The 24,827-nt window shown below is 43.6% G+C and overlaps 1 protein-coding gene across 3 annotated transcripts in view; it reads right to left on the reverse strand.

Annotated features, from left to right (window-relative positions):
- Positions 1-557: 557 nt before the first annotated feature.
- Positions 558-24,827, reverse strand: part of LOC115205843 (segment polarity protein dishevelled homolog DVL-3) — a 52,683-nt gene continuing 28,413 nt past the window's right edge. For 2 of the 3 annotated variants that reach the window (XM_029772211.1, XM_029772213.1), the window contains exons 4-15: positions 24,228-24,376; positions 16,845-16,989; positions 13,493-13,586; positions 13,280-13,349; positions 12,568-12,707; positions 8,476-8,552; positions 8,278-8,345; positions 7,930-8,079; positions 7,234-7,365; positions 6,940-7,107; positions 6,467-6,682; positions 558-1,802 (exon numbers count right to left, since the gene is read on the reverse strand). In XM_029772211.1, the coding sequence (XP_029628071.1) occupies positions 1,384-1,802; positions 6,467-6,682; positions 6,940-7,107; positions 7,234-7,365; positions 7,930-8,079; positions 8,278-8,345; positions 8,476-8,552; positions 12,568-12,707; positions 13,280-13,349; positions 13,493-13,586; positions 16,845-16,989; positions 24,228-24,376 (1,828 nt within the window). In that variant the 3' untranslated portion in view covers positions 558-1,383. The remainder of the gene's footprint in view (positions 1,803-6,466; positions 6,683-6,939; positions 7,108-7,233; positions 7,366-7,929; positions 8,080-8,277; positions 8,346-8,475; positions 8,553-12,567; positions 12,708-13,279; positions 13,350-13,492; positions 13,587-16,844; positions 16,990-24,227; positions 24,377-24,827) is intronic. The other variant, XM_029772212.1, reaches the window with a different exon arrangement.

A 24,827-nucleotide genomic window follows, 5' to 3' on the forward strand; every position in this document is an offset into this window, starting at 1 on the left:
TAGTCAGCATGTAAGAATAGGGCTCAAAATGGATGTTGATGATGAAAAAGACGATAACATATTGCAATGTACCGAGAGATATGGAGAAAGAGATGGAAAGAGATTTGGGCAACATGCTTCTCAACTTTCCTTTACTAAAATGCTGGATGTCACAAAATGTCCCTGTGTCATGCAGGGTTGGGGTGTTGGGGTCAAGTCAGGAAGTAAATTGAAATTCCCATTCCCATTTTTTCCTCAGAGGAGCTTTGATTTCAGTTTACTTTCAGAATTGAAAAGGAATTGACTCTAACCCTCGTGTCGTGTAATATATTGGTGCAAGGTTCAGCTCGTATACTCTTCATCTTCCAGTATTAATTGCACTGATTGGTTAGAGCGTTATCTGAGATTATGATCACAATTAACATGACTGCTACTGAGTGTACAGCAATGAGAAGTAATTTAATCCCTCTTAATACCTTTTCATCTATGCTCTCTACCCTTCTCCATCTCTCTCCCTGTCTACATATAACTTTTGTGAAGAAACTCAACATAGAAAGATACAAAAATAACTCAGACAGTTTCATTTTCTATGTTTTATTTCGAACGTTAATTTGAGTCAGCTCAGAGAACACTCACAAAGAGTAACACCAACATCCTTAACACATTCATGGGACCTGGGACATGTTCATTAGGCACCAAATGGAAGAAAATAGACAAACAGGGAGGGATTACCTGACCTATTTCTCCAATAAGAAAGTCTAATTTTTGTTTCCTGTTGCTAAATGTTTTTTAACCGTTGCATGCCCTAATGAACACAACCCTGTCCACAGTATAAAATTAGGAATTATAATACAATTTTTTTTTAGAATAGTAATTTAATAGGATCTCTATGGTCCACAGTCTCTCTCTATCGCTCTCTCTCTTTCTGAGCCTTCTCCCATCTAGTATGGACTGTGTTGATTTTTAAAGAGGGTTTGCAATGGAGGGTCCACAGAGATTCGATCATAGTTGAATGGGACACATGTAGAAGAAAAGGGAGAAAATGACAAAAAGAAAACATTCAATTCCAACAACATATTCACTCACTCATATACACACACAGGCACACACACACACTGAAACTGATGTGGAAAAGAACATATGAACAAAATTGTCTATTTAATGGGGATCAAGGAGAGAGAGCTGCATCCACACCGATTTTCTTCACTGAAGAAAGTACAGGCGCCACAACACTGGCGACAGACAGACAGAAGGAGAGCTATGCAGTTACAACCATATTCCTCTCAGCACCACCTGTCTTTCTCTTAGCCTCTACCTCCTTTCATCCTACTCCACCACCACCTTCCTCTCCGTACCAGGACGTCCTGAACACCTGCAGTGAGGATCCGCCCTCTGGATCACACATCACATGACATCGACGAAGAACTCACTGGGGTTGCCCATGGCCATGCGGAACGATTGTCGTGAGGCGGTGAGTTCGGGGGGCATGGAGGCTAGGTCTCGGCCCGGGGGCGACCCAGGGGGGGCCGTGATGGGGAGGGAGGGCGGTGGCTGGGCTGGCAGGCCGGGGGGTCCGTACACCAGGCTACTGCTGTGGGAATGGGTGCTGTGGACACTGTGGGCCAAGCTGATCAGGCTGTGCATGCTGTGCTCGTTAGGGGGCACCACCACTGAGCGATCACTGGGGGCATTTTCCTTCCTCAGCTCTGATTCGCTGCCGCTCCCTGTGGACTTGGACTCGCCACCACCAGCACCACCGCCTGCCCCCCCAGCAGCCTCTTCCTTCTTACTGCCACTGCAGTTGGACCCGCTGCTACGACTCTCTGCAAAGGAGAGAGAGAAAGAGAGAAAGGTTGAGAGTTAAAGGTGTATAGTCTACACAGAGTATTAAGGTGTGTACACTTTATTCGGAAAGTATTCAGACCCCTTTACTTTTTCTTCATCAATGTACATACAGTACCCCATAATGACAAAGCGAAAAACGTTTTTTAGAAATGTTTGCAAATTAAAAAAACAGAAATACATTATTTACATAAGTATTCAGATCCTTTGCTATAAGACTCGATATTGAGCTCAGATGCATCCGCTTTCCATTGATCATCCTTCAGAAGTTTCTACAACTTGGAGTCCACTTGTGGTAAATTCAATTGATTGGACATGATTTGGAAAGGCACAAACCTGGCTATATAAGGTCCCACAGTTTAAAAAAAACCAAGCCATGAGGTCGAAGGAATTGTCCGTAGAGCTCCAAGACAGGATTGTGTCGAGGCACAGATCTGGGGAAAGGTTCCAACAAATCTCTGCAGCATTGAAGGTCCCCAAGAACACAGTGGCCTCCATCATTCTTAAATGGAAGAAGTTTGGAACCACCAAGACTCTTCCTACAGCTGGCCGCCTGGCCAAACTTAGCAGTCGGGGGCGAAGGGCCTTGGTCAGGGAGGTGACCAAGAACCCAATGGTCACTCTGACAGAGCTCCAGAGTTCCTCTGTGGAGATGGGAGAACCTTCCAGAAGGACAACCATCTCTGCAGCACTTCAACAATCAGGTCTTTATGGTAGAGTGGCCAGACGGAAGCAACTCCTCAGCAAAAGTGACTATCATTAATCGGATGACTGTTATTTATTTTATCAACTAACTATGTTTAATTGTTATCCGAATAAATTAATCATGTAACAATTCATTCCTAATGAGTTTGGGGCACCACGGGAAAAGATGTTTAACGAGTTACTATCGCCCGACTTAAACTCTAAAGATATACAGATATCTTTTACATCAATAACAGTCACTTATTAATCATTACTACCTCATATCAGTCTCATTCTGAACATCGCATACTCCTTGATATCTGCAAGAACCCTAACCTTATTGATGAATCAGCAATACACAAATTGGCTTATTTATTTATTTACTAACTAACTAAATAATAACACAGAATACATAAACACACACACGGTATCGGTTATTGATTACTAACGTAATACAATGAAAACAGGTCCCTAGTGGACTAACAAAAGCATGGCCGTTTGGTTATAAAAGATGGAGGGATGGAAAAGAGAGGGATAGAGAGAGACAAAGAGAGTCTACTATCGTTGTTACATTTGGAAGCTACGCTCACCGAAATACAAATACTTAGCACCCTAACCACCGCTCATTCGGATTAGAAATGCAATATATATTTATGCGTAGCTGTCTATCTCTGTTGAACTAGATGGGTCCTATGGTGAAGTTGTCGAGGGATGTAAAACTCTGGTTTGTCCACTAAAGGTCACAATGTCCTTTGTAGAGCTTCTCTGGTAGTGGAGTGTTTTTTAGACAGATACATCAGATTTACCAATGGTTTTCATAGAGCCGTGGTTCCCAAACGTTTTATAGTCCTGTACCCCAAACATTCAACCTCCAGCTGCGTAACCCCTCTAGCACCAGGGTCAGCACACTCTCAAATGTCGTTTTTTGCCATCAGTGTAAGCCTGCCACACACACAGTTTATTACCATCAGTGTAAGCCTGTCACACACACACTATACAATTAAACATACGAATGAGTGTGATTTTTTGTCACAACCCAGCTCGTGGGAAGTGACGAAGAGCTCTTATAGGACCAGGGCACAAATAATAATAATAATAATAATAATAATAATGAATAATTCTATCTTATATATAAAACCTTATTTGTTCATCGAAAATTGTGAATAACTCACCACAGGTTAATGAGAAGGGTGTGCTTAAAAGGATGCACATAACTCTGCAATGTTGGGTTGTATTGGAGAGAGTCTCAGTCTTAAATCATTTTCCACACACAGTCTGTGCCTGTATTTAGTTTTCATGCTAGTGAGGGCCGAGAATCCACTCTCACATAGGTACGTGGATGCAAAGGGCATCAGTGTCTTAACAGCGCGATTTGCCAAGGCAAAGATACTCTGAGCACAGCCCTATCCAAAAATCTAGCAGTGGCTTCTGAACTTCTTAAGGCTAGGGGGCAGTATTTTGACATTCGGATGAAAAGCGTGCCCAAAGTAAACTGCCTGTTACTCAGGCCCAGAAGCTAGGATATGCATATAATTGGTAGATTTGGATAGAAAACACGCTAAGGTTTCTAAAACTGTTAAGATAATGTCTGTGAGTATAACAGAACTGATTTGGCAGGTGAAACCCCAAGGACAAACCATCCAGGGAAAAAGAAATTTGAGGTCATAGGATTTCCCAATGGTTTTCTATGGGAAACCCTATTTATGAGGAACCTGGTTGCAGTTCCTATGGCTTCCACTAGATGCCAACAGTCTTTAGAAATTGGTCGATGTTTATCTTTTGAGAAATGAAGAAGTAGTGCTATTCATTCCATGTGTCAGTCTGAATGTCCCTACTATTTTGGTGCGCGTGAACAGGAATTGGAAACAGATTATCCCGTACAGCGTCCTATGATACAAGGCATTTATGTAATAAATTACCAAAGCTGTCTGACTTTATAGTAAGTACAGCATCCTTTGATACAAGGCATATATGTAATGTAATAAATTACAAAGAGATCTGACTTCATAGTAAGTACAGCATCCTATGATACAAGGCATTTATGTAATAAATTACAATGGGTCTGACTGGCAAAAAGTGCTCTTCACTGATGAATCGCAGTTTTGTCTCACCAGGGGTGATGGTCACATTTATCGTCAAAGGAATGAGTGTTACACCGAGGCCTGTACTCTGGAGCAGAATTGATTTGGAGGTGGAGGGGCCGTCATGGTCTGGGGTGGTGTGTCACAGCATCATCGGACTAAGCTTGTCGTCATTGCAGGCAATCTCAACGCTGTGCGTTACAGGGAAGACATCCTCTTCCCTCATGTGGTACCCTTCCTGCAGGCTCATCCTGACATGACCTCCCAGCATGACAATGCCACCAGCCATACTGCTCGTTCTGTGCGTGATTTCCTGCAAGACAGGAATGTCAGTGTTCTGCCCTGGCCAGTGAAGAGCCCGGATCTCAAACCCATTGAGCACGTCTGGAACCTGTAGGACCGGAGGGTGAGGGCTAGGGCCATTCCCCCTAGAAATATCCGGGAAACGGCAGGTGCCTTGGTGGAAGAGTGGGGTAACATCTCACAGCAAGAACTGGCAAATCTGGTGCACTGCAGTACTTAATGCAGCTGGTGGCCACACCAGATACTGACTGTTACTTTTGATTTTCACATTTTTATTTTGCGTACCCCAGTTTGGGGATACCTGTCATAGAGGGATCTTTCTTCCCCTTTGTGTCTTTGGTCAAATGTCCTAGAATACTTTACATGCCAGCTGCAGACTGGTAAATGCTATGGTCTAGTGAGTTTCTTCTTCTTGTGTAGAGATTGAGAGATTGAGAGTTTCACCATTTCAAATGTATGGACTACCGTCTCACGTTTTCTGGTCTGTAGAGTTTAAACCATTTGTCACGTTCAGCCCGTGCTGTACATTGGCTGGTCTCATAGTGGTCTCAAGGTTGATTATTCAGGTTCAGGAACCCGACACCATCATAAAAAAAGTAGATCTGCAACAAAGAGATTTCAGTCTTTCCAAACTGGAGAGCCAGAGGGAGAGCTTCTGCAAACTATTTATGACTGGCTGTTAAGTCATAAAACCGGCCCAACAACTGCCTCTCTCCTAACCTGTGGGAGAGAGGGGGGTCTGACTATCTGTCAGCCACTGCCAGGTGATCTGACACCTTTGATCCTCACCAAGGAGAGAGAGTCATGACACCACTTGGAGTTTGCCAAATGGCACCTAAAGATTCTCAGACCAGGAAACCTGGCACCATCCTTACGGAAGCATGGTGGTGGCAGCATCATGCTGTGGGAAAGTTTTTCAGCGGCAGGGACTGGGAGACTACTCAGGATTGAGGGAAAGATGAACTGAGCAAAGTACAGAGAGATCCTTGATGAAAACCTGCTTAGGACCTCAGACTGGGGTGAAGGTTCACCTTCTAATAGGACAACGACCCTAAGTACACAGCCAAGAAAACGCACCAGTGGCTTCGGGACAAGTCTCTGAATATCCTTGAGTGGCCCAGCCAGAGCATAGACTTGAACCCGATCTAACATCTCTGGAGAGACCTGAAAATAGCTGTGCAGCAACGCTCACCATCCAACCTGACAGAGCTTGAGAGGATCTGCAGAGAAAAATGGGAGAAACTCCCAAATACAGGTGTGCCAAGCTTGTAGCGTCATACCCAAGAAGACTCGAGGCTGTAATCACTGCCAAAGGTGCTTCAACAATGTACTGAGTAAAGGGTCTGAAAAGTTATGTAAATGTGATATTTCCATTTTTCTATTTTGTTTTTATACATTTTTCTTTGTCCTTATGGGGTCCTTATTGTGTGTAGATTGATGAGGAAAAACAATTGAATACATTTTAGAATAAGGCTGTAATGTAACAAAATGTGGAAAAAGTCAGTTCAGTCATTTGGTTTGCCTTTCTGTGTGTGTCTCTCTGTTAGTTTGCGTGTATGTGTAGCGGAGCATCTCACCTTCGCTGTGCTGGCTGCCTGCACTCCCCCCCCTTCCAGGTTGGCTTTGGGGAGGCTCATGCAGAGGGTGTGGGTTGTAGGGCTGTGGGATGGGGTACTGGTAAGGGAAGGCCAGGGGCCAGGGGGCAGCCCCAGGGTGGGGCAGGGGAGCAAGGGTGTCTTGGTCTGACGCCCCACTCGACCCATCGTGGTCTCCCAGTGAGAGGTTAGCCATATCTGAGAGAGAGGGGAGGAGAGGAGAGAAAATGGGAGGAGGGGAAGGGAGAGAGTGGAGGAGAAGGGGAAGGAGTGGAAAGGGACAAACGTGTTAAAGAAGAAAGAGTAAAGGAGAGGTAGAAGAGTCATAAAGAAAGCTATCTTGTGGAAGAGAAAGAGATAATAAGACTCATTGCCACAGAGGTCTCCGAAGATGGAGAGGTGAAGAGTCATAAAGAAAGCTATCTTGTGGAAGAGAAAGAGATAATAAGACTCACTGCCACAGAGGTCTCCGAAAATGTAGTAGCACTGCTCGGAGAAGGTGATCTTGTTGACGGTGTGACGGATATAGCCGGCCTTCAGCAGGTTGCTGGCATACTTCCTGGCCTCACGGCGGTCAGTGAAGCCCTCCACGTAATGGTAGAGCCAGTCCACCACGTCCGAACCTGGAACGGAGACAGACAGACAGTTGGAGAGGGTGAGAGAGAGACCTTAACAATAGTCCCTATGAAAGCGAGACAATACAGACAGAAGAGAGAGTGAAGAGAGCAGAGTAAAGAGAGAAAGAATACCTATGAAGGCAGAGGGGATTGTGATCTTGAGCCACATCCTGTCTCGCACCTCCAGGCCAGACTCTGGATTGGCCATCGCTTTGGCGATTGCTGCCATGTCGCTGTGAATGGATAAATGAAAGTCATCGAGCCCTGGGATGGAAAGAAGGAAAGAGAGCAACAGTCAGATAGCTGCAGTAGTGAAACAACCCAGCAGGCAAAACTGTAAAAAACTGGTTGAAATGACATCCTAACAACATTATTTCAACCAGTTTCTGGTTGTAATAATAATTTCACCCAGTCTTGCCCACTGGGAAACACCAAGGGAGCCTTTCATTCATTCATTCATTCATTCATTCATTCATTCAGCAGCAAGCGGGAAATGAAGTAAGCAGGAGTGGCAGTCGTGCAGCATCCCACTAGGCAAAATGTATTGACAAGATGGCAGGCTTTTCTGTCATCAGGGTCAGGTTATACTGACTAAAATAGGACACGTTTTTCTACACGTCTTTTTAGAGACCAGAAAAATACGTGTTTGCCTGGTTGTAATCTTGGATGTTGCTTCGACCAGAAAACAACCCAAATTATGTTATTTTCTACCAGATGTCTTGATGCCGTCACAACCAGATTTCGACCACAAACTTTTGTCCTTGGGTTGTCCAATGCCAACTTTTGCCCGCTGGGGATGGTGGAGAGGGAAAGGGAGGGGTGACTTACGCTCAGTCTCAGGGATGGAGCTTGTGATGGAGGAGCTGGTGGAGGTGATGGTGGTCATAGAAGGGCTCATACCATACACTGGGTACGTCCCCGTCATTGCTGCGGTGTGGGACACCCAGGCAGCAGGGTCTATGGGACGGATCGGCTCACCTACACAGAGAAAGAGTTGTTTTGTCTCTGTGGAACATGGTAAAACACATTTACATCGATTTCCCCCCCATAAAAGCAAATTAAATGTCAAATCTTAGAGGTGACATTTGATCCTCCCAAGAGGAAAATATATCCATCTGAGGAAGTTTTTACAAAGTCATTACGTCTAATTACATGATGCTGTGTGTGAGTACTCACTTCTCGGCAGTGTGAAGAATCCTCGAGGGTTAGGATCCCAGCACTTAGCCACAGTCAGAGTAATAGGGCTGTCAACAATTACACACAGCAGACACTCAGTTTACACACAGTTTATACACACACACAAACCAGCAGCAATGTGTGATCCTCAGCACGTATCAGCATGTAGGTTTCAGTGTGTGAGAGACTGCTCCTTACCCTGGCTTATGCACAATCTCCCTCAGTACTCTTACTGCATCATCATTGCTCATGTTTTCAAAGTTAATGTCGTTCACCTGGAGAAGAGGGGATGAGAGACGGGGTGATGTAGAAAAGGGAGAGAAAGAAATCAGGAAATCCTACCAACCAAGTCCAATTAAAGACCCCAAAACCATTCCTCCTATTCTCACTTTCTTGCCACTTAAAAATATTTTAAAGCACGACTTAAGTCGTTTTTTGGGTTATCTGTACTTCACTATTTATATTTTTGTAAACTTTTACTTCACTACATTCCTAAAGAAAGTACTTTTTACTCCATACATTTTCCCTGACACCCAAAAGTACTCGTTAGATTTTGAATTCTTAGCAGGACAGGAAAATGGTACAATTCACACACTTATCAAGAGAACATCCCTCCTCATCCCTACTGCCACTGATCTGGCAGACTCACTTAATTTGTAAATTATGTCTGAGTGCTGGAGTGTGCCCCTGGCTATCCGTAATTTAAAAAACAAGAAAGGAATTTGAAATTATACTACCGGTCAAAAGTTTTAGAACCTACTCATTCAAGGGTTTTTCTTAATATTTAGTATTTTCTACATTGTAGAATAATAGTGAAGACATCAAAACTATGAAATAACACATATGGAATCATGTAGTAACCCAAAAAGTGGTAAACAAATCGAAATATATTTTATATTTGAGATTCTTCAAATAGCCACCCTTTGCCTTGATGACGGCTTTGCACACTCTTGGCCTTCTCTCAACCAGCTTCATGAGGAATGCACCTGGAATGCATTTCAATAAACAGGTGTGCCTTCTTAAAAGTTAATTTGTGGATTTTCTTCTTAATGCATTTGAGTCAATCAGTTGTGTTGTGACAAGGTGTGTGGGGGGGGGGGGGGGGGGGGGGGGGGGGGGGGGATTATACAGAAGACAGCCCTATTTGGTAAAATACCAAGTCCATATTATGGCAAGAACAGCTCAAATAAGCAAAGAGAAATGACAGTTCATCATTACCTTAAGACATGAAGGTCAGTCAATATGAAACATTTCAAGAACTTTGAAAGTTTCTTCAAGTGCAGTCGCAAAAAACATCAAGCGCTATGATGAAAATTGCTCTTCTGAGGACCATCACAGGAATGGAAGACCCAGATTTACCTCTGCTGCAGAGGATAAGTTCATTAGAGTTACCACCCTCAGAAATTACAGCCCAAATAAATGCTTCACAGAGTTCAAGTAACAGACACATCTCAACATCAACTGTTCAGAGGAGACTGTGAGAATCAGGCCTTCATGGTCAGATTGCTGCAAAGAAACCACTACTAAAGGACACCAATAAGAAGAAGAGACGTGGGGGCTACTGAGTGGCGCAGTGGTCTAAGGCTATGGCACAAGAGATTCTGGGTTTGAGTCCTGGCTCTGTCGCCGCCGGCTGCAACCAGGAGACCCATGGGGCGGTGCACAATTGGCCCAACGTCATCTGGGTTAGGGGAGGGTTTGGCTGACAGTGATGTCCTTGTCCCATCGTGCACTTGTGACTCCTGTTCTGGCTGGGCGCAGATGCACGCTGAAACGGTCACCAGGTGCGCGGTGTTTCCTCTGACACATTTGCGCGGCTGGCTTCCGGATTAAGTGGACATTGTGTCAAGACACAGTGCGGCTTGGTTGGGTTGTGTTTCGGAGGACGCACGGCTCTCGACCTTCACCTCTCCTGAGTCCATAACGGAGTTGCAGCGATGAGACAAGACTGTAACTACCAATTGGATACCACGAAAAAGGGGTAAAAGTGAAAAAAATCTAAAAGACAAAAGGAATAAGAGACTTGCTTTGGCCAAGAAACACGAGCAATAGACATTAGACTGGTGGAAATGTTTCCTTTGGTCTGCAGTCCAAATTGGAGATTTTTTGTTCCAACCGCCATGTCTTTGTGAGATGCGGTGTTGGTGAACGGACAATCTCCGCATGTGTATTTCCCACCATGAAGCATGGAGGAGGAGGTGTGATGGTGTGGGGGTGCTTTGCTAGTGACACTGTCAGTGATTTATTTAGAATTCAAGGCACACTTAACCAGCATGGCTACCACAGCATTCTGCAGTGATACGTCATCCCATCTGGTTTGGGCTTAGTGGGACTATCATTTGTTTTTCAACAAGACAATGAGTGATGGAGTGCTGCATCAGATGACCTGGCCTCCACAATCCCCCGACCTCAAGCAAATTGAGATGGTTTGGGATGAGTCAGACTGCAGAGTGAAGGAAAAGCAGCCAACAAGTGCTCAGCATATGTAGGAACTCCTTCAAGACTGTTGGAAAATCATTCCAGGTGAAGCTGGTTGAGAGAATGCCAAGAGTGTGCAATGCTGTCAACAAGGCAAAGGGTGGCAATTTGAAGAATCTCAAATATAAAATATATTTGGATTTGTTTAACACTTTTTTGGTAACTACATGATTCCATATGTGTTACTTAAATATAATTTCAGCAATTACATTAACTTTTGATACTTAAGTATATTTAAACCAAATACTTTTAGACTTTTACTCGAGTAGTATTTTACTGGATCACTTTCAATTTTACGTAAGTCATTTTCTATTAACACCTGTTAGAGCTAGGGGGCAGTATTGACACGGCCGGATAAAAAAACATACCCGATTTAATCTGGTTACTACTCCTGCCCAGTAACTAGAATATGCATATAATTATTGGCTTTGGATAGAAAACACCCTAAAGTTTCTAAAACTGTTTGAATGGTGTCTGTGAGTATAACAGAACTCATATGGCAGGCAAAACCCTGAGACAAATCCTGACAGGAAACTGAAATCTGATGTGTGGATATCACTTCAAACATTTGCCATTGAAACACACAGGGACTTGTGGATCATTTAGCACTTCCTATGGCTTCCACTAGATGTCCCCAGTCTTTACAAAGTGGTTTGAGGCTCCTACTATCAAAATTGACTGAAAGAGAGCCTGTTTATCTTGGTCACAGGGGATGGGCCATTACCATTGTGACGTCGGCGCCCATGGGTACTCTCCCTTTTCGAAACGTTTTGAAAGACAATGCAACCGTCCCAATGGAATATTATTGAAGCCCTGGTTGAAAAAGCCCCTAAAGATTTATGTTATACAACGTTTGACATGTTTGAACGAACTTAAATATTTTTTTTTTGCTCATTCCTGACGACAAGTCAGACTCACACGGTACATTTTCACTAGCCTTCGGAGCGTGCTAACACTATTTGGACATAAATTATTAACTTTTTTGATTTGTTATGGACCTGGGATACCTAGAAGTGCCTTCTGATAAAGATAATCAAAGGTAAGGGATTATTTACAATAGTATTTTTGATGGTTGATCGTTCCAAGATGGCTCCAACATTTATAGCCTAGACTTTTTTTCTGGGCATACCACGTCGTTTATTGCAAAGTGTGATTTCCCAGTAAAGTTATTTTTAAATCTGGCAAAGAGATGGCATTCAAGACATGTTAATCTATAAGTCTTTGAATGACAATATTACATTTTAACAATATTTTAGAATAGTAATTTTGTAAATTGTAGCGCTAATAAACCGGAAGCATTTGAGGCAAAAGATTTTCTGAACGTCATGCGCCGATGTAAAATGCTGTTTTTATATATAAATATGAACTTTATCGAACAAAAAATGCATGTGTTGTGTAACATGATGTCCTAGGAGTGTCATCTGATGAAGGTTGTCAAAGGTTAGTGCTGCATTTAGCTGTGTTTTGGGTATTTGTGATGCATGCTAGTTGCTTTGAAAATGGCTGTGTGATTATTTCTGGCTGGGTACTCTGCTGACATAATCTAATGTTTTGCTTTTGCTGTAAAGCCTTTTTGAAATCGGACAACGTGGTTCGATTCAGGAGAGGTGTATCTATAAAACGGTGTAAAATAGTCATATGTTTGAGAAATTGAAGTTATAGCATTTATGAGGTTTTGCATTTAGCGCGACGCGATTCCACTGGCTAGCGTCCCTCTGGCCCAGAGAGGTTTTAAGGTATCTTTACTTTTACTCAAGTATGACAATTGGGTACTTTTTCCACCACTGTTAAACACGAACACTCAACAAACACCTGCAGCAGCATGTCTCCAGGCTCGATGCGTCCATCGGCAGCCACTGCCCCTCCCTTCATGATAGAGCCGATGTAGATTCCTCCATCTCCTTTCTCGTTACTCTGACCCACAATACTGATGCCCAGGAAGTTATACTTCTCTGCATGAAGGGAGGGAGGAGGAGAAGAGGAAGGAAGAGTAATGACAAGAGAAAGAAACAGTGTTGAACAAAAAAAAGGATACTTTCCCTACAGATGTAAACCAATAGCCAGAGTGAAGGATAAATATGAATTACTCTTGGAAAAGGGAGTCTTTGGCCTCTGGGCTCGTATACACAAAGCGTCTCAGAGAAGTTCTGATCTACTGGTTGAATCAACGTTGTTTCCACATCATTTCATCCCAAAAAAACAATGTGATGGCGTTGAAACAACGTGGAAAACTAATTGGATTTGCAAAAAGTCATCAACGTAAGGGCATTTCATATTTTTTTCACCAAACTTTTAACCTAAATCCAATGACATGGTGAAATGTTTTGTTGATTTCAGGTGGAATTCACATTAGTTAAAAACCCAACCAAATGTAAATCAAAATTAGATGTTGAATTGACTTCTGTGCCCAGTGGGTGGTCTCTGAATCTTTAAGTCAATCCATAAGTCCCCAATGATATATAAAATATCATGTAGACGTAAAGTTATATACATTACACAGATGTAGATGAACAGTACTACTCACCCATATTTAAAGTGACAGTGATGATGTTCAGTGACATGGTGGAATCTGTGACGCTACTGAAAGAGGACGACTGGACAGAAAGAGAGGGAGGAGTAGAGGAATGATTGAAAGAGAAAGACATGCACAAGGACCACTGAACACTAACAGCAAACTGGCATCTGTGTGGCCTGTGTGTGAGTGTTTCTTTCTATTTGTATTGTGTGTGTGTCTTACCCTCTCCATCCGTGGCGCTTTGGGTTTCCGCCGCCGCCGCCGATGTCGTCTCATGAGCCTCGACGAAGTGCTCTGCTCCGTGGAGCCACTGAACCTGCGGGTGATGACATCTCAGCGGTGACACAACTCACTGTGGTGTCATGACACACAATGCACACTCATCTGCCAGTGGTTGATTGGCCACATGTGACTCCATCCATTTGAGCCAATCTTAGACGTGGCCATTGAGCTTAAAGGGAAAAGCAACAGTCTTTTGTATGGGTTTTCTAGAGCATATGATTTGTGTGCACTTTAATAAGAGTAGATAGCGATCACATAGAGTGTATACAATGAGGGAAAAAATTATTTGATCCCCTGCTGATTTTGTACATTTTCCCACTGACAAAGAAATTATCAGTCTATAATTTTAATGGTAGGTTTATTTGAACAGTGAGAGACAGAATAACAACAAAAAAATCCAGAAAAACACATGTCAAATGTTATAAAATGATTTGCATTTTAATGAGGGAAATAAGTATTTGACCCCTCTGCAAAACATTACTTAATACTTGGTGCCAAAACCCTTGTTGGCAATCACAGAGGTCAGACGTTTCTTGTAGTTGGCCACCAGGTTTGCACACATCTCAGGAGGGATTTTGTCCCACTCCTCTTTGCAGATCTTCTCCAAGTCATTAATGTTTCGAGGCTGACATTTGGCAACTCGAACCTTCAGCTCCCTCCACAGATTTTCTATGGGATTAAGGTCTGGAGACTGGCTAGGCCACTCAAGGACCTTAATGTACTTCTTCTTGAGCCACTCCTTTGTTGCCTTGGCCGTGTGTTTTGGGTCATTGTCATGCTGGAATACCCATCCACGACCCATTTTCAATGCCCTGGCTGAGGGAAGGAGGTTCTCACCCAAGATTTGACGGTACATGGCCCCGTCCATCGTCCCTTTGATGCGGTGAAGTTGTCCTGTCCCCTTGGCAGAAAAACACCCCCAAAGCATAATGTTTCCACCTCCATGTTTGACGGTGGGGATGGTGTTCTTGGGGTCATAGGCAGCATTCCTCCTCCTCCAAACACGGCGAGTTGAGTTGATGCCAAAGAACTCCATTTTGGTCTCATCTGACCACAACACTTTCAACCAGTTGTCCTCTGAATCATTCAGATGTTCACTGGTAAACTTCAGATGGGCATGTATATGTGCTTCCTTGAGCAGGGGGACCTTGCGAGCGCTGCAGGATTTCAGTCCTTCACGGCGTAGTGTGTTACCAATTGTTTTCTTGGTGACTATGGTCCCAACTGTTGTCACCTTCTCACCAAGCTGCTTGGCGATGGTCTTGTAGCCCATTCCAGCCTTGTGTAGGTCTACAATCTTGTCCCTGATGTCCTTGGAGAGCTCTTTGGTCTTGGCCATGGTGGAGAGTTTGGAATCTGATTGATTGTTTGCTTCTGTGGAGAGGTGTCTTTTATACAGGTAACAAACTGAGATTAGGAGCACTCCCTTTAAGAGTGTGCTCCTAATCTCAGCTCGTTACCTGTATAAAAGACACTTGGGAACCAGAAATCTTTCTGATTGAGAGGGGGTCAAATACTTATTTCCCTCATTAAAATGCAAATCAATTTATAACATTTTTTACGTGTTTTTCTGGATTTTTTTGTCGTTATTCTGTCTCTCACTGTTCAAATAAACCTACCATTAAAATTATAGACTGATAATTTCTTTGTCAGTGGGCAAACATACAAAATCAGCAGGGGATCAAATACTTTTTTCCCTCACTGTACATCAAGTGGATGTGCAAGTTGGTCAAGTGGTTTATGTAATGTTTTCATGTGATAGGACACATTTTTAGTGTCTTGGGTAATTGTACACTACATGACCAAAAGTATTTGGCCACATGCTCATCAAACATCTCATTCCAAAATCATGGGCATTAATATGGAGTTGGTCCCCCCTTTGCTGCTTTATAACAGCCTCCACTCTTCTGGGAAGGCTTTCCACTAGATGTTGGAACATTGCTGCGGGGACTTGCTTTCATTCAGCCACAAGAGCATTAGTGAGGTCGGGCACTGATGTTGGGCGATTAGGCCTGGCTCACAGTCGGCATTCCAATTCATCCCAAAGGTGTTCGATGGGGTTGAGGTCAGGGTTCTGTGCAGGCCAGTCAAGTTCTTCCACACCGATCTCGACAAACAATTTCTGTACGGACCTCGCTTTATGCAAGGGGCCATAGTCATGCTGAAACAGGAAAGAGCCTTCCCCAAACTGTGACCACAAAGTTGAAAGCACAGAATCGTCTAGAATGTCAGTGTATGCTGTAGCATTAAGATTTCTCTTCACTGGAACTAAGGGGCCTAGCCCAAACCATTATTTCTCCTCCACCAAACTTTACAGTTGGCAATATGCATTGGGGCAGGTAGCGTTCTCCTGGCATCCGCCAAACCCAGATTCATCCGTCGGACTGCCAGATGGTGAAGCATGATTCATCACTCCAGAGAACGTGTTTCTACTACTCCCGAGTCCAACTCCAGTCGACGCTTGGCATTGCACATGGTGATCCCAATGAACACATTTCATGAAGCAGTGAACAGTTCTTGTGCCGACATTGCTTTCAGAGGCAGTTTGGAATTCGGTAGTGAGTGTTGCAACCGAGGACAGACGATTTATTTACACGCTTTGCGCTTCAGCACTCGTTGGTCCTGTTTTGTGAGATTGTGTGGCCAACCAATTCACAGCTGAGCCGTTGTTGCTCCTAGACATATCCACTTCACAATAACAGCGCCTACATTTGACTGGGGCAGCTCTAGCAAGGCAGAAATTTGACGAACTGACTTGTTGGAAAGGTGGCATCCTATGACGGTGCCACGTTGAAAGTCACTGAGCTCTTCAGTAAGGCCATTCTACTGTCAATATTTGTCTATAGAGATCACATGGCTGTGTGCTTGCTTTTGTACCTGTCAGCAATGGGTGTGGCTGAAATAGACAAATCCACTAATTTGAAGGGGTGTCCACATACTTTTGTATATACAGTGTACGTGAGTGTGAGTGTAAATGAATGGATAGTCAATTCGCTCCTTACCACTTCCCTTTGGTCCTAACCCGTCAAGGCCTATTGCAACCAACACTGGCAGCAATGAACAACCTTGAGGTGATCTCTTCATATTTAATGGATGTTCCACTCAAAATACAACTTAACCCGATTTTTCCATTTATCATCGTGGCTGTAGTTGTTTTGGGATATTTAGTCCCTTCACTTTAGTCCCCTCACTGACATAATTAAAAGCCATTTTTTGTTGATCCATCAGTGTGTGTGTGTGTGTGTGTGTGTGTGTGTGTGTGTGTGTGTGTGTGTGTGTGTGTGGTGCTCACCGACTAGATGCGTCATCGTCTTCAGAGTTGAAAAAGCTTGTCGTCTCCAGCTCAGAACTCATCAGCGTGGATGAGCTCTCGTACCCCGCCAGCTCCGGTCGCCGCGTCTCCCGCTCTGGACGCGTGTGACCATTCAACCTGCCACCTGAGGAGGGCGCCAGGCAAGCAGAAGAGAGTAAAAGTCAACCGGGTAGCGTTCAGTAGAAACAAATTGGAGGAAAAAAGACAAATGGGAAGGGAATACCTGAATGCAAATTTTCATTTTCAAAACACCAGTTTTTGTAAGAAAAATGTTTTGCTATGTTATGCCCTAATAAGAGGAGGAATACTAATCATTATGAATACTACATAATTGCCTTTTCATACTATGTGCCAACCCAACCGAACTGTGCTGGTTCCGATATTTTCTTTTCCCACTGTGCTTTTCAGCACGGTTCAACTACGGTGGTTGCGTAACCAGGCAACCTCAGTATAGCTTGGCTTGACTTAGCCCAGCTAGGTTCAGAATATACAGTGTATTTGGAAAGTATTCAGACCCTTTGACTTTTTCCACATTTTGTTACGTAACAGACTTCTTCTAAAATGGATTTAAAAAAAAAGTTTTTTCTCATCAATCTACACACAATACCCCATAATGACAAAACGAAAACAGGTTTTTAGAAATTTCTTATTTACATAATTATTCAGACCCTTTGCTATGAGACTCGAAATTGAGCTCAGGTGCATCCTGTTTCCATTGATCATCCTTGAGATGTTTCAACAACTTGATTGGAGTCCACCTGGAGAAAATTCAATTGTTCGGACATGATTTGGAAAGGCACACACCTGTCTATATAAGGTCCCACAGTTAACAGTGCATGTCAGACCAAAATCCAAGCCATGAGGTCAAAGGAATTGTCTGTAGAGCTCCGAGACAGGATTGTGTCAAGGCACAGATCTGGGGAAGGGTACCAAAACATTTCTGCAGCACTGAAGGCCCCAAAGAACACAGTGGCCTCCATCATTCTTAAATGGAAGAAGTTTGGAACCACCAAGACTCTTCCTAGAGCTGGCCGCCCGGCCAAACTGGTCAATCGGGGAGAAGGGCCTTGGTCAGGGAGGTGACCAAGAACCCGATGGTAACTCTGACAGAGCTCCAGGGTTCCTCTGTGGAGATGGGAGAACCTTCCAGAAAGACAACCATCTCTGCAGCACTCTACCAATCAGGCCTTTATGGTAGAGTGGCTGAGACGGAAGCCACTCCTCAGTAAAATGCACGAGAGCCCACTTGGAGTTTGCCAAAAGGCACCTAAAGGACTCTCAGACCATGAGAAACAAGATTATCTGGTGTGATGAAACCAAAATTGAACTCTTTGTCCTGAATGCCAAGCGTCACGTCTTGAGGAAACCTAGCACCATCCCTAAAGTGAAGCATGGTGGTGGCAGCATCATGCTGTGGGGATGTTTGTCAGCGGCAGGGACTGGAAGACTAGTCAGGATCGAGGGAAAGATGAACGGAGCAAAGTACAGAGAGATCCTTGATGAAAACCTGCTCTAGAACACTCAGGACCTCTGACTGGCGTGAAGGTTCACCATCCAACAGGACAACGACAGGTGTGCCAAGCTTGTAGCGTCATACCCAAGAAGACTTGAGGCTGTAATCTCGGCCAAAGGTGCTTCAACAAAGTACTGAGTAAAGGGTCTGAATACTTATGTAAATGTGATATTTCAGTGTTTTATTTTAATACATTTGCAAAAATTTCTAAAAACCTGTTTTTGCTTTGTCATTATGGGGTATTGTGTCTTGATTGATGAGGGGGAAAAACTATTTAATTCATTTTAGAATAAGGCTGTAACGTAACAAAAGGTGGAAAAAGTCAATATGTGTGCAGTGTATATTTTTTTATTCCTGACATCCTCTCTCTTTGCCTCTCAGTGTGAGAGAGAAGCGTACAGGGCATTGGAGGAGAAGACCTGGCACTTCATGTTTTTGATATAACCGACCTGGAAGACCAGTTGTGTTGAATTTAGGCAATCACTGAGCTGATCAATTATCAAAGATTATGGATATACTGACAAGATTCACGTCTCTCCACTGTAACAATGGGAGTCGTTGTCCACAAAGCGGCATGGCGGTCTGTCTAGCTCCCGCTTATCCTTTCTTTGGATTGGTGGATACATCTCATCAGGGGCGCAACTTTCACTGGGGACGGGGAGGACATGTCCCCCCAACATTTTGAAATAGCATTTTTTGTCCCCCCAGTTTTATCATTGGAATATGATACAAAACTAGGCAACGGTTTGCTTTAGGACCATGCGGACGCCTCCGAGCGGTCGGGTAGGCTGTTTGAAGTTTTTATCCGACTGGATAAAAACAAAATGCCCCTCCCCCCACCACACTTTTCTCAAACAAAAGTTGCGCCCCTGCATCTCATTATTGTAATCCTTTTTTAAATATTCGATGAGGGTTGTTGACGTCAACCACCTGTATTCAATGGAGAGAGATGCTATGCTACTAGCCTCATGCCATGAATATGCATAGCCATCTTGAGACAACTCCGATATGAAATGTTTTTTCTCAAAGTTGCCGGGATGTCACGTGTCCTACTTATATCAGTGCACTCGTATTAACTTAAGCATTACAAAACTTACATTTTATCAAATAAACCTCACATAGCAAATAAGCCATTAATTTTTACCTCCACACAAAAACTCCTTGAAAGAAACGCCAAATGCTGGAGGAAGACAGATTTTCTATCGATTTGGGCCTCTTCCTCTCTGTCAATTAGCTCAGCTGGTCAGGTGTGGTGCCTAGTTGGAACAAAATCCAGCAGTACCTGTGGTACTCCAGGAACAGAGTTGCTTACCATTTGTATAGGGCCTACTGAATTGTATTGGTTAGTGGCTGCTGAGGGTTGTCGAGGGCATCAGCAATAGTTCAATTGCTAAAATATTGGATTTTTTCTAATCACCAATTGCATAATTTCAATAAAATGGGGCTGAGTCACTGGCTTACTGGTGTTCTTCCATGCCGTCCCTAGGAGGGGTGCGTCACTTCAGTGGGTTGAGTCACTGACGTGATCTTCCTGTCCGGGTTGGCGCCCCCCCTTGGGTTGTGCCGTGGCGGAGATCTTTGTGGGCTATACTCAGCCTTGTCTCAGGATGGTAAGTTGGTGATTGAAGATATCCCTCTAGTGGTGTGGGGGCTGTGCTTTGGTAAAGTGGGTGGGGTTATATCCTGCCTGTTTGGCCCTGTCCGGGGGTATCGTCGGACGGGGCCACAGTGTCTCCTGACCCCTCCTGTCTCAGCCTCCAGTATTTATGCTGCAGTAGTTTATGTGTCGGAGGGCTAGGGTCAGTCTGTTATATCTCGAGTATTTCTCCTGTCTTATCTGGTGTCCTGTGTAAATTTAAGTATGCTCTCTCTAATTCTCTTTCTCTCTTTTTCTCTCTTTCTTTCTTTCTTTCTTTCTCTCTTTCTTTCTCTCTCTCTCTCGGAGGACCTGAGCCCTAGGACCATGCCTCAGGACTACCTGGCCTGATGACTCCTTGCTGTACCCCGTCCACCTGGCCGTGCTGCTGCTCCAGTTTCAACTGTTCTGCCTGCGGCTATAGAACCCTCACATCTTCACCGGACGTGTTACCTGTCCCAGACCTGCTGTTTTCAACTCTCTAGAGACAGCAGGAGCGGTAGAGACACTCTGAATGATCGGCTATGAAAAGCCAACTGACATTTCCTCCTGAGGTGCTGACCTGTTGCACCCTCGACAACCACTGTGATTATTATTATTTGACCTTGCTGGTCATCTATGAACATTTTGAACATCTTGGCCATGTTCTGTTATAATCTCCACCCGGCACAGCCAGAAGAGGACTGGCCACCTGTCACGGGTGTGCGTACTGGTAGCGAAGTCAGGTGCAGGAGAGCAGAGAGTTGTGAACAGGCGCACACTTTATTTAGGCAGAAGCAAACAGCAGACGGACACAACTGCGTCAAAATCTCCAGCAAAATGGCAAAAGTGCAAAGCGCAAAAACAGTCACAAAAGCTATAGTTTACCAAATAAACATACTTCGTGAAATAAACACGGATCATGAAAACCAGCCTGGTGAGTCACATAAAACACGTAACACAAAACAATTCCACATAAAGACATGGAGGGAACAGAGGAATATACAGCAGTGTAATTAGGGAATGTAAACCAGGTGTGCAGGGAACAAGACAAAACAAATGGATCAATGAAAAATGGAGCAGCGATGGCTAGAAGGCCGGTGACGTCGAACGCCGAACGCAGCCCGAACAACGAGAGGAGCCGACTTCAGCGGAAGTCGTGACACCACCCCTCATAGCCTGGTTCCTCTCTTGGTTTATTCCTAGGTTCTGGCCTTTCTAGGGAGTTTTTCCTCGCCACCGTGCTTCTACACCTGCATTGCTTGCTGTTTGGGGTTTTAGGCTGGGTTTCTGTACAGCACTTTGTGACTTCAGCTGATGTAAGAAGGGCTTTATAAATACATTTCATTGAATTTGATTGATTTTTAGGTCATTCTCCCTGACCTCCATAACAGGTAGATGTATTACATTATTTAAATAAAGAGTGGGAGCATGCTTTTGGTGTCCTATGGTACCCTGTAGGTTTTCTACGGTCTGAGAGTTAAAAAAAAAAACAGGAAGAACCTGGGAGAAAATACGACTCTTTCAGATCTTGAAAGGAACGAAGCCCTTGCAGGTTGAAAATATCCTTAAAAATAGACCAATGAGGGAATGTAAAGGACATAGAGCCAGATAAAATAAAATTGTTATTCCAAATAGGAGATAACTCATGAAAATTACAAGTTGTGCCCAGATAATTATTGACTTGGAAACAAACCGTAAATAAATATTTTCCCCCAATAGATCCCATAAAAGATTAGGCAGTTTCTGCTTTGTCACAGAAGGAAGGTCCTGAATTCTAAATGAGTGGGACTTGGCCTCCTCTATTATTTCCCAGTATGACCAATTTCCCTAAAACAAATACAGTTGAAGTCGGAAGGTTACATACACTTAGGTTGGAGTCATTAAAACTCGTTTTTCAACCACTCCACAAATTTCTTAGTAACCAACTATAGTTTTAGAAAGTTGGTTAGGACATCTACTTTGTGCATGACACAAGTAATTTTTCCAACAATTGTTTACAGACAGATAATTTCACTTATAATTCACTGTATCACAGTTCCAGTGGGTCAGAAGTCTACATACACTAAGTTGACTGTGCCTTTAAACAGCTTGGACAACTCCAGAAAATTATGTCATGGCTTTAGAAGCTTCTGATAGGCTAATTGACATCATTTGAGTCAATTGAAGGTGCATCTGTGGATGTATTTCAAGGCCTACTTTCAAACTCAGTGCCTCTTTGCTTGACATCATGGGAAAATCAAAAGAAATCAGCTAAGACCACAGAAAAAACATTGTAGACCTCCAGAAGTCCAAATGCAATTTCCAAATGCCTGAAGGTACCACGTTCATCTGTACAATCAATAGTACCCAGGTATAAACACCATAGGACCACGCAGCCGTCATACCGCTCAGGAAGGAGAAGCGTTCTGTCTCCTAGAGATGAACGTACTTTGGTGCAAAAAGTGCAAATCAATCCCAGAACAACAGCAAAGGACCTTGTGAAGATGCTGGAGGAAACAGGTACAAAAGTATCTATATCCACAGTAAAATAAGTCCAATATTGACATAACCTGAAAGGTCGCTCAGCAAGGAAGAAGCCACTGCTCCAAAACCACCATAAAAAAGCCAGACTACGGTTTGCAACTGCACATGGGGACAAAGATCGTACTTTTTGGAGAAATGTCCTCTGGTCTGATGAAACAAAAATAGAACTGTTTGGCCATAATGACCATTGTTATGTTTGGAGGTAAAAGGGGGAGGCTTGCAAGCTGAAGAACACAATCGCAACTGTGAACCACGGGGGTGGCAGCATCATGCTGTGGAGGTGCTTTGCTGCAGGAGGGACTGGTGCACTTCACAAAATAGATGGCGTCATGAGGCAGGGAAATTATGTGGATATATTGAAGCAACATTTCAAGACATCAGTCAGGAAGTTAAAGCTTGCTTGCAAATGGGTCTTCCAAATGGACAATGACACCAAGCATACTTCCAAAGTTGTGTTAAAATGGCTTAAGGACAACAAAGTCAAGGTATTGGAGTGGTCAAGCCCTGACCTCAATCCTATAGAAAATTTGTGGGGAGATGTCACGATTCCCACCGACGGTGGCGCCCCCTCCTGCTCGGGTGGCGCTCGGCGGTCGTCGTCACCGGCCTATTAGCTACCACTGATTCCCTTTTTGGTTTTCCCTTCTTTTTGGTTTTGTGCACCTGTATTAGTTTGGTTAATTAGCGGGGCTATTTATGTTAGCTGGTCCGCTTCCGTGTTGTGCGGGATTATTTCTATTGTGACGGCTCATGTTCGTGTCGGCGCTATTTTACGCCGTGTGTATTTTCTCCCCTGTGTTTGGGAGTATTTGTTTGATGAGTGAGTGTAAATTAAATACGCCACTACCCTGTGCTCGCTGCTTCCTGTGCCTCATTCCTTCACCACGACTGCCAACCCGTTACAGGAGATCTGAAGAAGCGTGTGCAAGCAAGGAGGCCTACAAACCTGACTCAGTTACACCAGCTCTGTCAGGAGGAATGGGCCAAAATTCACCCAACTTATTGTGGGAAGCTTTTGGAAGGCTACCTGAAATGTTTGACCCAAGTTAAACAATTTAAAGGCAATGCTACCAAATACTAATTGAGTGTATGTAAACTTCTGACCCACTGGGAATGTGATGAAAGAAATAAAAGCCGAAATAAATCATTCTCTCTATTATTATTCTGACATTTCACATTCTCTAAATAAAGTGGTGATCCTAACTGACCTAAGCCAGGGAATCTTTACTAGGATTAAATGTCAGGAATTGTGAAAAACTGATTTTAAATGTAAAGATGTATGTAAACTTCAGACTTCAGCTGTATGTAGTTCTGCTACTTGTAACATTGTTGTTTCACTGATGAGTCAGTCTAGTTAAATCATTATATGTGATACCAATTTTTTTTTACAAATCAAATGGTTTTTAAGATGAGATTCACCCAATAGAATGTTCTTTTGTGGTTTGATTCAGTCATTTTCAACGAGTATGTGAACTTCCCAACTTGTTAACATTCTATTGCATCGACTCCCATACAACAAGATATATAAAAGGTGTTAAAAACATAGAAAGCGGTTATCATATATCAATTTGATCAGGGGCTTGTGGGGTACAATTTAATACCATCAAACCTTTGCCACACCAAATTGGACACATTTTTCTGCTGGCCCATGGACTATAAGTGGGATAGGCTGTGACATGAAGGCAGATGGACAGACACTAAGACTTACCATGGTCATGAGTGTCTTTTTCTTTCCTTCGCGGCCTTTCCTTCTCCCTGCCCCGGTCTCTCTCACGCTCCCTCTCTCTCTCTAGCAACACGACCGACTCAGTCTCTGTCTCGTTGTCCAGGTTGTCCTGAATGCCAGCGGCGTTTGCACTGATGGGCAGGTGAAAAAAAAGTAAAAGGAGGAGTGAAAGAGATGAAAGAGAAAGAAAATAAATGAATTCAAAGAGAAGGTATTATATTTATTTTCCCTTCTCCTACACACAACTGTCTGACAGACACACTAGCAAGACCCAGACAAGTCTTTGTTGCAGACCCATACTGTTTAAGTGTCAAGTGCTGCTATCAGAATGTCAGTATGTTTTAGTGTCAGCCTCACCAGAGCATTCCGGGAGCTAGCTACAAAGAGAACGTGAGCGCCTGTCTGTGTGTCTGTGTGTGTGTGTGTCTGTGTGTGTGTGTCTGTGTGTGTGTGTCTGTGTCTGTGTCTGTGTGTGTGTCTGTGTGTCTGTGTGTCTGTGTGTGTGTCTGTGTGTCTGTCTGTCTGTCTGTCTGTCTGTCTGTCTGTCTGTCTGTCTGTCTGTCTGTCTGTCTGTCTGTCTGT

This window comes from Salmo trutta, chromosome 13 (assembly GCF_901001165.1).
Source record: "Salmo trutta chromosome 13, fSalTru1.1, whole genome shotgun sequence".
Taxonomy (NCBI): domain Eukaryota; kingdom Metazoa; phylum Chordata; class Actinopteri; order Salmoniformes; family Salmonidae; genus Salmo; species Salmo trutta.